The sequence below is a fragment of the Notothenia coriiceps genome, unplaced genomic scaffold (genome assembly GCF_000735185.1).
Source record: "Notothenia coriiceps isolate Sejong01 unplaced genomic scaffold, NC01 NC01_scaffold00011858, whole genome shotgun sequence".
Lineage (NCBI taxonomy): Eukaryota > Metazoa > Chordata > Actinopteri > Perciformes > Nototheniidae > Notothenia > Notothenia coriiceps.
The window spans coordinates 19,472-33,439 of record NW_011344559.1 but is presented as its reverse complement, the minus strand read 5'-3'; the positions used below and the strand labels follow the sequence as shown (position 1 = coordinate 33,439).

The 13,968-nt window shown below is 39.1% G+C and overlaps 1 protein-coding gene across 1 annotated transcript in view; it reads right to left on the bottom strand.

The window, feature by feature from the left end:
* Positions 1-6,369: 6,369 nt before the first annotated feature.
* The window catches only part of mcm2 (minichromosome maintenance complex component 2), an 18,752-nt gene continuing 11,153 nt past the window's right edge, over positions 6,370-13,968 (bottom strand). The window contains exons 6-19 of the mRNA XM_010773061.1: positions 13,856-13,964; positions 12,991-13,198; positions 12,233-12,367; positions 11,916-12,107; positions 11,475-11,568; positions 11,307-11,385; positions 10,996-11,167; positions 10,727-10,853; positions 9,947-10,059; positions 9,206-9,370; positions 8,803-8,877; positions 8,283-8,465; positions 8,034-8,189; positions 6,370-7,227 (exon numbers count right to left, since the gene is read on the bottom strand). Of these exons, the coding sequence (XP_010771363.1) occupies positions 7,117-7,227; positions 8,034-8,189; positions 8,283-8,465; positions 8,803-8,877; positions 9,206-9,370; positions 9,947-10,059; positions 10,727-10,853; positions 10,996-11,167; positions 11,307-11,385; positions 11,475-11,568; positions 11,916-12,107; positions 12,233-12,367; positions 12,991-13,198; positions 13,856-13,964 (1,919 nt within the window). The 3' untranslated portion in view covers positions 6,370-7,116. The remainder of the gene's footprint in view (positions 7,228-8,033; positions 8,190-8,282; positions 8,466-8,802; positions 8,878-9,205; positions 9,371-9,946; positions 10,060-10,726; positions 10,854-10,995; positions 11,168-11,306; positions 11,386-11,474; positions 11,569-11,915; positions 12,108-12,232; positions 12,368-12,990; positions 13,199-13,855; positions 13,965-13,968) is intronic.

Below are 13,968 nucleotides of genomic sequence, written 5' to 3'. Positions count from 1 at the left end.
TTACGTGCTAAACATTCACGCGAGTAATCCAATGAATCAAATGGAAATAAGGTTTTTAACACATGCACGGAATAATATTGCCAAACTAGTTAGTGAATATAGCAAACTTTATTCAATAAGTCAAGTATTTACTCCCGGAAAATGTTTATGTATGATGATATATTGTTAACTTAGCTCACTATGGAAACAACGTCGAACATCTACAAACGCGTCCTGTATCCGATCTCAAAATGTGCCATTTGCACAATGTGTCATGTATGCAGCCCTTGCGCGCACGTCGCGGCACTTTGCGAGCGTCTACCGGCTCGGGCTGCATTTTACACCGAACATATAATATACCGTTTGAAACATCTATTTGCCGCCGAACGCCACCTCACTCAAGTCGACCCAAGTCATACTGTCAGTGGCGGCTGGTGGAAAATATTTTTGGTGGGGCTGTTGATATAGTGAGTAAAACATTTTTTTTTGGGAGAAATGACCCCTTAAATTGGGACTGATACCGTCATATACCGTATACCACGGTATGATGTCAGCAAGGTATGACGGTATGAAAAAAATTATACCGCCCATGCCTAGTACAGTACTACTAATGCACTGCAGTGAAATGAAACTACACAAATCAATATTTACAATGGATAAAAGGTCATAGATAGATGTACCACTTGCCTGTTAAGCTTTACGGAGCATTTTGGTTTTACAGCCAATAACATGTTTTGGTTTTAGCCACATTAGCTTGCTGTTTTTAGCTATAACGCTATGATAAATACCACTAAACCCAACCTTTTAAGCACCAGTAGACCGTCTGACAAAGTTAGCAGCTAGCTGGTGAACCAGTGTTCTGTTAGCCTTTATTTGGGAAACTTTGACCGGAAAAATCAGTGGAATCAGTTTCTCTCATAACAGAAACGCTGTTGTGAACGTATCTGAGCATTAAAAAGCTAAAGAGACAGAAAGTTCCCTCAGGAGTTGGTGGAAACCAAAACAGAGCTTTAGCAAATTAAGCTATCTCAATACATGCATACATAATTCCGCCCCTCTACTTGCAAATTATACTATACATTGTTGGCCTCTCTGTTAAACAGACCAGACCAAGGCAGGAACCCATGACATGACATGACATTATGAACCTGTAACACAGAAAACCTAGCATGATAACTTGTCCAACACCTACTCTAAAGTAAACAATAAACATGGTTGCCTAGGCTGCACATGGATGGGCAGCAAGAATACCAAGCATTGTGTTTGGTAGACACCAATTATCGGAAATTGGGAAGCACAATTAGTCACCTGCTTTACTGTAAGCATAGTGTATAATTTTAGGAACAAAAATAAAACAGGAAAATATGCATTGAAACAGAAAAAAGGCAAAAAGAAATATGATAACCCTACAAATCTCAAAATAGGCTTCCTATGGAGCTCATGCCTCTTTCTATTTGAAACCCTGGCTAATTATCAACATATAACATTGAAAGATAAACCAAATATGAATGTATCATATAAATCTTGTCTGTATTGCACGCTTATATGATGTGGAACACAAGCACATCTCTCTCATGCCTAACAGTCTTGTTTCAGTACTCCAAAGTCACCTTGCAATGTTTCGTCTACAAAGGCTACTTTGCAGCGTAATAACTTCAAATACTTCCACAGTCCATCCAGCAGGAGCTGAGTTATCAGCTTCACACAGATACACTCCAGAGGATATGAGCAGCTGCTGGAGGGAGATACTCTCCAAAGTCCATCAAACAAACCTGAAATGACTGAAGTAGAGAGGAAAAACCCTTGCTTCATTATGGCTGGGAAGTTAAAGCATGGAGCAAAAGAAACAGGAAATCTGGACATCAATAACCAGAAAACACACAATGGTGTTAAATGATTTGTTAATAGCATAAATGTTGTGTATTTATAGTAACGTTTTAAAGTGGCTTAAAGAGGCCCTATTATACTATTTGTGGTTTTCCCTTCCCTGTAGTGTTATATAGCTTTGTGTGCATGTAAAAAGTCTGCAAAGGCTAAAATCCCTGTGTTCCCTCCTACATCCCCGCCTGTCTGAAACGCCTCCATTGAACTCCCTTTTTCACTTCAGTAACATAATGACATCACAATGTAACACTATTCTATTGGCTAGCACTCCAACACATTGTAAGTGAAAGGCTAAGAGGCGGGACATCTATAAGCAGTTGAGCAATCAAATCAGGGCTGGCCAGCTAACCAATCAGAGCAGACTGGGCTCTGGTTTCAGACAGAGGGTGAAAAGAGGTGCTGCAGCACAGGCAGTATGAGAAGAATAAAGAGCTTTTTGAACATTAAAGCATGGAGACATGTCACAGGAGAGGCACTTAATACAAATATGAAAATTAGCTAAATATGTCCTCTTTGAGTGATCTTAAATTTGTTTATGGGAAAAGATGATTATCAGTGTTCTGATGCTTCTGAAAATGTTTTTTATTAATACCTTTAGTGTTCTTAATATTGAACGCATCTGAATGCTGTAAAAAAAAGTGTATTAATAATGTCATCATGACATCAAATTAAGTCATTATGTGAAGAACGTTTACAATAATGAAGTCATTTACAATTTTGCACATTTTGGCACAATACCATATTCAACAGCAGAGCTCTTCCACTTTTGATTCAGATACAGTGAACATATTTTTCCACAGTAATTTGTAATAGACTGAAGGTATTTATTTTTGGGAAATGTATATTTCTTGTACGCATTTTTAGATCTTTTTTAATTTGAAAATTTTTAAAAAATAAAATACTGTACCTATACTTTCTTTCTACTACTGTGTTCATGTATTCACTATACACCAAAAAATATATACAATTATGCAATTTTGGTCCTGATTCTACTGATCTTGTTTTAAAAAAATTAATATAAAGTGTGTTATTTAATAAATGTTCCAACACTTCCAACACCCCTTCATTCACTTCACATGCACAAACTCAACACACACCGAGCAGAAAAAGCTTGAAATGCAAGTGTCTGTGTCAGTGAGTCTTAACAGCAGCTCGTAACATAAAGAAAACCATTTTGGAAAAACAGAGGAAATAAAATGTTGGAAACATGGCCGTTTAAGGCTTCCGTAGCATGCAGCAGTCTCTCTGCTGTATCAGTGTAACCGTGGGGGTCTGCGGACACACAGCTGATCACAGATATTATCAGGGTGAGAGTCTCCATAAACAATGCAGAAACCTTCAGTTCACATGGACAATCAAATGTGACGCTACATTTTCCTTCCTGCTGTGGCTACAGCTTTAGTTTGGACTTGGTAAATGTTACATTATGTTAGAGGAGGGGGTGTTGCCCCTAAAGCCCCCTCAGATCAGCTTATAGTAGACCGGACCCTCCCCCAAATCCCCCTTCACCCCAATCGAGAGACAGCAAGGGTGAAGAGGTTCAGCATCCTCTTCCTCACCCTTTTACCTCCTCTGTTTCCTCAACAAACCTCCATTTGCAGCAGGAAGATTTATGCACAATGTTTTATCACGATAAAAAACTTTTCTAAATAGCAGAATTATTTATACTTATTTATGTTTGCACCCTTAACATTTACTATTACTTATGTTTCAATATAATGTAGGCACTATTATTATTATTATTATTATAGTTATTGTTTTATTCAAATGTATTTTTTATTTTATTTAAACTAAATACATTTAATGTTTTTACCTTTACACACAATTATTATAATTATTCTATATTATTTTTATATTAATGATTTATTTAAAGAAGTTATTATTATGTTATAAGCATTTTTTGTTTTGTTATTCAATAATACACATAAACGTGTGCTATATTTATTTCCCTCAAAACACTATTTTAAGTCCCAGTAACTGTTAGATATTAATATCACTATTATTGTATCATTATTTGGTTGGTTTCTTCGTACATGTATCATGCAAAGATCTGTATGTCACCATGATTTCTTTGTGAATATATATATTTTTTTTATTTTGCCTGTTTCTAACACTGTTGTCCCAGTATATTCACTACGGTGTGAAGTGTGTTTTCTTTTGACTTGCAGAGGCAGTCATGTTGAATGTACACTTAATAACCAGCATGGAAGCTGCTGTATCAGAGCAGCTTCACAAGCACAGAGGATCTGAACCTCAACATCACATGTAGAGAGAAACAGCAGCATGAGAACATCCCAGAGGAACATGTGGAACTTCATGAAGGCAGATGTGTGCCGCTGCAGATGATGATAATGATGGTGGAACTATTCATCTATTATTCAATCCACACATGTTGCACATATTCAGATGATGGACTTCAGTCAAAATATGTCCTGGTTCCTAGCTAACAAATGTGATGATTTGAAGCTCTTTTTCTCATACATGATGATAAATTAAATTGTATATAGAATGTTTTTAGCTGCAGGAAATTATTAAAGAGATTAAAACATACATTTTCCTACAATTTGAGGTCAAAACAATAAATCCATTGAGTGGAAATGTTAAAAGATAACTGCAGCAGCCCTTATTTTGTGAGTAAGTAATCATTTAGCTAATTTATTTTTAAAAGAAATCCCGCATCTCAAATGTGACATTGTGTTCAATGTATTTGTTTTATATTGGTAGGAATGTTATATATGAAACAAGAATATGTTATAATTGTTTTAGTCAATGCAGGACAATAGTTTAGCAGGTATTGAAAACATACAGCATTGTTTTTGATTCATCACATAATCAATACATTAAATGACCATGACAATGCAAAACTCCTTATTTATCCTGATTAAAACTAATGAGTTGAAGATACTTTTCAGTGTGTGTTTGTGTCAGACACTGCAGTGTGTGTCTGCTGATTTATGTGCACTGCGTGCCTCCCACACACTGCAAGCCTTTGCATCCACTTTGCAGAATCGAACCTTAGGGATTCATTAGAAAAACACTCTGATTCATAACAGTATCACTAACACTTCTACATACTAACAACTGTTGTACAATACTACGAGTTATCACACGTCTGTTGTGTTTTGTAGTGAGTTTACACTGTGCACTGTTTTTCAAAGTCTCCGAAGATTTCCCTTCTGTATATTCTCAGCGTTTTTAGTTGCGCTATGTGTGTGTTAGCTGGTTGTGCTCATGGCCGGATGAAATTGATAGATGTAGACATTAAAGCACTCACCAGTCAGGGTGATGTACAGCAGGCCCGGCATGTCTGCTGCAGTGCTGCTCCTCCTCCTCGGCACAGGACAGTCTTCAGATTCAGCTGCAGATGCTCTCTGGATACACGAGGAGCAAAAACGCCGAGCTCATGGCCGTGTGCCCGAGATCACTGACCGCCTAATGTCCGTGCAGACAGACAGAGAGGCGGACAGACAGACAGGCAGGCAGGCAGGTTAGACAGACGGGCTGTGTGTGGGGCCGAGCTGCGGTCAGGTCTGCTCTGCTGCACCACCGTCGCTGGAAATAACCGCCAGGCAGCAGCTGTACTTCCTCCGGCGGCCGCTAGATGTCACTGCAGCTGCGACTCACAGATGCGTTCAGGTGCTCCTCGAAAGTAGTAATACTCCTTATCATTATACTGTACTTTAAACCAAAAACATTACAGAAAATTATTATTTGGGTAAAAGAGTAATGGAACTGATAACAAATAAACCAAGGGAAATAAAAAAAAATATATATATTTAGAGAAAATTGCATGTTTCACAATTAAATACGACTGATCACACCAATAAATAATTATTTCGAGATTTCTGCCAGTACAAATATATTTTTTAAATTGCCTGATGATAGAATTAATTATAGTGAGAAACTTTCAAAATTACGTAGTATCACGAAAATACCAAAAAACCTACCTTTAAAATACTAAGTCATTTTGAGAAAGTTTTTCATTGTGTTTTGATACAAAATATAATTTAAAGAAATGCACTAAAACATAAATACAGGCTTGGAATACAAATCAAGCTACCCAGCACTATACAATGAAAGTAATATTAATGCCAATAATTATAACTCAATAATATAACCATTATTCTGAAATTGTTCATTCTTCCTAATGCAGGACCTCGACTCGTAACAGAGTATTTCTAGATACTGGTGTTACTACTTTTACTTTAAACTTCGGGTAGATTTTAAAGAATTTCATATTTTATTATCACATTCTTCCAAATTATATCAGAGCAATTGCAATAAATATGCTCAGCCCTTTAGTAATTCCAGTGTAAAATCCTTTAACAAGTAAAACCTCATTTTCTGCACATCCTGCATTCAAGTTTTCTAATCAGGAGAGACATTTATCCGTTTAATATGCTGCATGGAGTCAGTAAGTTCACCCAGTCAGCAGAAATTAAAGGCAAAACACTGCAGAGGGATCAATTAAAGCATCCTTCATTAATGAGACGGTGACAAAACAAATGTTTGACAAATATTTAATATCAAATAGACCTACAATCCAACATTTCTTTTAAGCACTTTGTGTGGTATTTAATTAATTTTCCAACACTGCTTCATTCACTTCACATGAACAAAGTCGACACACGCCGAGCAGAAAAAGCTTGAAATTCAAGTGTCAGTGAGTCTTAACAGCAGCTCGTAACAGAGAGGAATCAAGTGAAAACACTCATCCTGTTTCTTGAATAACACGGACGTAAACATGTACATTTATTTACAATCGGCCCTACATGAGGGCGGCTAAAGAGACGGGAAGATGGAAAATGCAGGAGGAAGAGTGATTTCATCGCTGATTGTTTCTGAAAAGTGAATTCTGTTTGTTCATTTAGATGTATATACATGTTTTTCCAGTAAAAGATTTTCATTTGGGTTGTTTTACAAACATAAGCTTTTAGTTTTCATTCAAACTCTTCATCTGGTGAAGTGACTTTCTGTAAGTTCATCTTCTACATCCCCTCTTCCTCAATGCTACTTCAGGATTTAAACAGGTAAGCACAACATTTAAAGCTCCAAAAGATCATGTTTGTGGAGTGTTTTTGCTGCATTTTACCACCTTATCTTCTACCGCCTGCTTCCTCCAGCGGAACAATCATTCGTTCAGAAAAAGTCTAAACCTGGAGTCCAAAAATGTTTCTTCCCAATGACCCATTTTGGGCCATGCCATAAGAGTTCATGAAGCACTATGAAGAGAGGAGGAGTCTGTGAGGGCTCCTAGAACTGCTGCAGGATCAGTTTCTTCTTCCCGTCGTGGCTGAACTTGTTGGAGCGGAAGATGTCGCTGTCATAGAACGACGACAGGTTATGGATGTTGATCTGTCTCGCCTGGAGGAGGAGGAAGTGAAGACGGATGATTAGAGCTTGGATTTATCTTTCAACAAGGACAATGGGAAATATTCTTTGTTTTGCAAGTTGGCTATGAAGTCCCAAGATGATCCAACTAATCTATATCAGAATTAGGCATGTGACAAGAACCGTTACTAAGGTAACAAGTAGATGCCAAAATGTGTAAAACATAGCGTAGGAAACAGTCAGGGCTCGAGAGCACCGGCACTCTAGGGACAATAGAAAATGTGTTTGTGACAGAGAAGTCACCACAAACACATCCACCTACATTGTGTATCCATGTGGAAAACGGTTGAATGGTGTGTTAAAGGGTCAAAGGTAATTTATAACGATGATGTTGTGATGATATTTTCAACTTTCAAGATTTAAGTTTGGTTAGAAACTTTAATACATTTATTTGAAATGGTTTTAGAATGATGTTAAACTTCCTAAAAAAACTGAATACAAAGAGTAAAAAGGGAGAGTTTGTTGAAGTATATAGGATTTATTTGTCTGTTTTTACCATAGTTAAGAATTTGATCAAAATATTTTAACATTTGTTTTTATGACTTCATTTCTGATATTATGACATCCTTATTTTGGTTGATCTAACAAAAACAAACTGCTTATGTATTTAAGGCTTACGAAAAAGGCTTGTTTATTTATACTCTGAGTTTGTATTTTGAACAAAGCGCGGACAAAATAAATCAATAAAAAAAATATATTTAATGTATTAATTTAGGAGGAAAATCAAATTCCTATCCTTTATTTATTTATTTTTTTTTACTATGAAAAACCCTTGTTACCTTATCGTGCAGGTCTTTCTCTGCCACCTCGATGGTGTCGTTCTGGACTCCGTATCTGTTCCTCTGGTAGGCCACCTGCTCGGCCATCAGCTGTTTGAGGATGAAGAGCAGCAACTCGTTGTTGTCCCTGCGGAAGGCCAGGTACCGAGAAAACGTCTGGACGGAAACGCAGAAGACGCCCACGTTAGAGAACTCCACACTCTGCACAGGTACATTTCTCTGTGCTCGTGTTTAACCCGCCACACTCACCTTCCTCATGCTCCTCATGACGCTGAACTTCTGCGTGTCGATGAAGCTCTCCAGCATCACCCTGATGGCCATGTTCACGTCGTCCTCCAGCACGTAGTCCCTGAGGTGCATCTTGGCGTGAGCCTCGGCCATGCGGATCATGGACTCGATGTGACGCACGGTGATGGGGATGCTGCCCGTCGCCTGTTAAACCAGAGGGAGGTTTCATTGTTAAAATCCAGAGCCATTAAAGCCTTTTAGTGCAAAACAACATGACTACAGTCGTAGTCAGCTAACCCTTTTTAAATGTGCAAATCAGCATTCATATCTAATAAATACTATTGTGAAGATTTCAATGTCCATTCTAAAATAGAGCACACATCCCAATGTATCCTGGGATGAATAAAGTATTCTGAGGAAGTGCAGAATTATACACACAACTCTTATTATTACACCTTCTTCTACTTTTCTACTTTTGTCAGTGACATTTTCTAATCTTGTTTTATTGTCAGTGAAAGGTTGTAGAGCTGGGAGCCCTCACCATGGACTCTTTGCGCAGATCGCTGTAGATGCGAGCCACTTTGTCCTGATCCATCTGGTTCAGTTTGGGATGAATCTGCAGACACAATTAACTCATTAACATAAACCTTTAGGGCACAATGGTAGCAACACTTATAGCCACTATTTAACTCAATACATGGACAAAAAGACATTAAATTGTATATTTAACAACATTTAAGAGATTTGTTGTCTCTAAACTTGAAGCAGCGGCCAAATATCTGCTTTAAAAAAGACTGAAAGGGCAACTCAAATACTGGACTCCTATTTCAAGTTAGCAGGCACTAAAGGGGGTTTTCCCATGTTTCAATAGCGTTTACAGAATAGTGATTACCGAAGCACAAAGACAAACATGTGATAGGGAAGACGGAGGTGTTTAATCGTACCCGCTCCTTGGCGTAGATGATGTACTTCCTCAGGAGCACCTGGGGAATGGGCGGCACGTCGGACGTGTTGGGCAGAATCATTTCCTCCAAGGCCACGCCCGATTCTTTGTTGCTCGGGTGATGCTTGATGTGGGAGCCAACCACGAAACGTGCCAACATCTCATCCTGGTTTAGAGAAGAGCCAATCACAAGAAAGAGGAGAGGAGCAGTGAATGTCTTGAGCCACTGGTGGTCTTCATTAAAAAAACATGTGTCTTTAACGTTTTGTCAGTTCGACCCTTTCCCTCAGGACCCTTTCACAGGGGGCCAAATGATCAGCAACAAACCAAAAAAAAAAGAAGGTATGAAAAAGAATAAAGCATATTCACATTCTCATCTGTTTTCTTATGATGCTGCCTCTAAAGTTTGTTCAACTTGTCTGATAAACTTTGATCTCTTTGTTTAAATTGTTTTGCAACCTTCTGGGATCATTTAAGTAACACAAAATGCAAAATGTTAATCACATAAGTGAAAATGTTACTTATTATAAGCTACTTATCAATTCCTTTTATATTCCAAAACATTAAATGCTAAAGGGATTTGACAGTGAAGGGTGACTTACTGATCAACGTACTTTACATTTGGCATTTTGGGACTTTTCAACATCGGTTTAAATCAAATTGAATAACCTTGTCTTAAAACGTATTTTTAAACACAAGTCAAGTCTGTCTACAGTTGGATTAAAGTTATGCGAGTGTTTACCTGCACGGGGTCGACGGTGTCTCGGACGATACACAGGACGTCAAAACGAGACACGATGGGCTCCGTCAGGTCCACGTTCTCAGAGAAGGTCAGCGAGGGGTCGTACCGTCCGCCTGCAGGGAAACAAGACCACGATTAAAATCATGCACAAAAAACTAAAATTCTTAAAATATTTCTAGATGTGTTAATACACTTATACACAGAAACTGTAGGGCCAATAGTAAAAAATAAAACACGGAACAATTGAGCCCTGTCCATGATTAATAGCAAAAGGATTCCTCTGGGAGCAAACACTAATCAGTCTACAGGATCATATTTGAAAGAACTTTGATATCCAATGTTTGAGTCAGCTAGAAATCAATCCTATAGCAGCTGTTTTGATCATCAAATAATCCATTTACTCATGTATGCAGCATAAATGTCAAATATTTGCATATTCCATCTTATATAGAGCTGTGGATACATATTAGGATACATATTCATAATATGGGGATACTGTAAGATTCATCAAATCTCATTTTAGGACAAATGTCCTTGCAGAAAGAAGTGATCATAACGGATCCATTGAATGAAGATCAGCCTTTAATGTCTTTGCCAGACCAAAAGCAGTAAAGGCATACGGTTCCATTATTGCTTCAGATGGACTCATGAAACAATCTATAACAGTTCATAAGAATCAGCCTTTTTATTGTCACAACCTTCTCTTTGATTTGCATCATGAACACATATTTCCCTATCGGTAGCCTTAGTGACAAACAGAGCTCCCACAGCGTAACGTACCGATGGGGTTGGAGGCGGCGATGATGGTGCAGCGGGCCTGCAGCGAGGTGACGATGCCGGCCTTAGAGATGGAGATGCTCTGCTGCTCCATGGCCTCGTGGATACTCGTCCTGTCGGCATCGTTCATCTGCAGGACACACGTCAGTTAGATGCTTATTATTCCAACTTCAGGCACTTAACAGAACATTTGTTTAGAAGTAGGACAGTGATACTAAATAATAAAATAGCACTTCTCCCTAAATTATAATAAAACATTTTAAAAAGCTCACCTTGTCGAACTCGTCGATCAGACAGACTCCGCGGTCGGCCAGCACCAGCGCTCCAGCCTCCAGCGTCCACTCGCGGCTGATGGGGTGTCTCTGCACGTAGGCGGTCAGACCCACAGCGGACGCCCCCTGACCCGTGGTGAAGACCGCCCGACTCGACACCTTCTCCACGTACCTGCAGAGAAAAGCATCAGGTATGATGAGGGTCTCTATTCCAATTGAATCCATGGATGGATGACATGACAATAAACATATTTTCGGCCCTTTTTTCAAACTTCTGATTACATTTTTCGTCGTGAGGTGTTGATACGTACTTGAGGAACTGGGACTTGGCAGTACCCGGGTCTCCACACAGCAGCACGTTGATGTCTCCACGCACTTTGTGTTTCCCACCTGGAGAGAGACAGAAGAGAGTTTATTGGTAACAGACAGATTTGGGACGGCACCCTAGTAAAGGTATCTCTCTTCAGAAGGGTAGTCACCTGGATTCTTGGGCTCCCCTCCGAACAGACACAGGGCCAGGGCTCTCTTGATGTCCTCGTGACCGTAGATGGACGGCGCCATGCTGGCAAAGACCTGCGGATACGACAAGACGTGAGAAACAAACAAAAACCATCCGCCTTCATTACTATGTTCACATTTAAAAAGCCAGTAAAAGTGTCAAAATAGCTGATAAAACCTAGGATATTCAATTTGCAGCGTTTTCTTTCTTTATCTTTTACTATAGAAAAGCTAACCAAAAAATAAATATTCAATTTTATTTATATGTATTAATATATTCTCAAAGGTACTTTGCATATGAAGCAGGTCTAAACCGTGCCTTTAGTCATGTGTTATCCAGTTCCTCTTAAAACGTTATCTCCCATCCTGCAGCAGACGTTCAGACTATGTTTCAGACGTGTGTGAGTGTGTGCCTCCCTCACCCTCTCCCCGATGCGCTCGTCCTTGGACAGGGCGACGATGGCCTTCACGTCCTCGTCGGTGAGCTCGGCCACGGCGACGCCCTGGTCTCTGCGGGTGATGTGGTTGGCTAAGATCACCGTAGCGAACACCGGGAAGCCGTTAGCCATGTTCAGAGAGCCGTCGTAGTTGTTGTGGTAGATGCCCGTCAGTTCCTGAGAAGGAGGAAAAAGGTTTTTAAAAACACATGGTATTTAGATATGATGTTTTAGGCAAATCATTTCAAGATTCAAAGGCTTAATTGTTTGAGGCTACAGCGTTAGTTATGTGTTTAACTTACAATCTCGTCTCCGGGCTTGCAGTTGTCCACCAGGTCGGCCAGCAGGATGGCGTCTTTGGAGCGCGGGAGGCGTCCGGCGGCGACCTTACCGGGACTCTCCTGGATGGTGATCCTCTGGTAGTTCTGGTACACTGTCTGCAGGAGGGAGGGAGTGGTTAATTCACTGAGACAAATAGAGAGGTTGGTTGAAACAGAAAATCCATAAATGCTTTGCTGCTAGGGCTGCACAATTAATACAAATATCAAATTATAGTAAGCACAATATTTGGTTAACGCAAAATATGTGAAAAATCTAAACATAAGTCCCGACCAACATATGGTGTTTTACAGACTTAATAAGAAAAGGATTGGATTCGGAACAATCCTTTTCTTTTTAGTAAACCACAAAATGATCTTTTCATTATATTTTTTATGAAAAAAATATATATAATTTGTCAGAATAATTGCAAATAGTGATTTTTTTTTCCACGTCATGCAGCCCTATTTGGTTTGCATATCAAATTAAAATAATTCTGCTGATCAAAATATGTACATTTGTAAATGATAGTGTTTTTATTTGAATTTGATCTTTCTAAAAATTGCACAGTCTTACTTTAACTTCTTTTTATTTTATTTTATTCTATTTAATCTATATTAGATTTATAAAAATAAACGTGTTCTATTTTTATAATTTCTTTGAAAAATAATATTATTCTAAAATGGAGCATAAAGTATACTCTGAACAAAGTTCAACGTTTCCAGCGCTCAGGGCCTCTCACCTGCTCCATGTTGATCTCGAAGGGCCCCAGGGACTGACACTCGGGACAGGAGCCCGGCTTCACCTCCTGGTTCTGGGACTGGAAGAAGGGGCCCAGCACGAAGTTACACTTGTTACAGTTGTACTTCACCATGCCGAGCTGGGGGAGCACGCTGGTGCAGCTGCTCACCACACCGCTGGTCCGGATCAGCTGGTTCAGGTGGAGCTGCCTGCGGAGGAGAGAGGAGGAGCAGGAGATTTCATTAGTTTACTTGGCCTTCTAAAACCCTATCTGTAGACCTTGTCATCTGCATACCATGCATTATTCACCATTCCATCTGCTCATATTGATTCAGATGTCTGCAGTGCTCTCAATAGATGATGATGATGTATGCAGTGTTTGTGTACACAGTCAATCAATATTGTATATATTACTCTATTAGGCATAGAAATCTAAACTGGTTCCATCCATCAGATTGGTATGACTCTAAGGTAAAAACAAATCCATGTATTCATGCCATTATTCTTTTTAAGGGTTAAAGCGAAATAGCCTCCCTGCAGATTTTTGTGTTATTCTCTAGCCACTACGGACAGCATGTCAATATGAAACTCGTCTGGCTGCCTGCAGAAGTACCTCTAGCTGCTAATGTCTTCTTTTGATTTGAATACGCTGCTACACCCTTTATAGTATTTTTTTGGGGAGTTATAAACTTAGTTATCTTAAAATGTGTTTGCTTTTTCTTAACAAAAAAAAAGTATTTTAATCTTATAAATCCAATTGTAATGCATATATTTAAAGTCACATGACCAACTGTTATCCATCAATCATTTTGGGGAAATTAACAACAGAGGACAGATATTGTACATGAATGTGAGTGAAATATGACCTGAGTGAGCGGATCTCCTCCACCAGCGGCAGGTTGCAGATGCGGACATGAATCTCGTGGGCAATGCGGTCGTATTTGGGGTACATGGCCAGCACCACCTCTTTAGCTGCTTC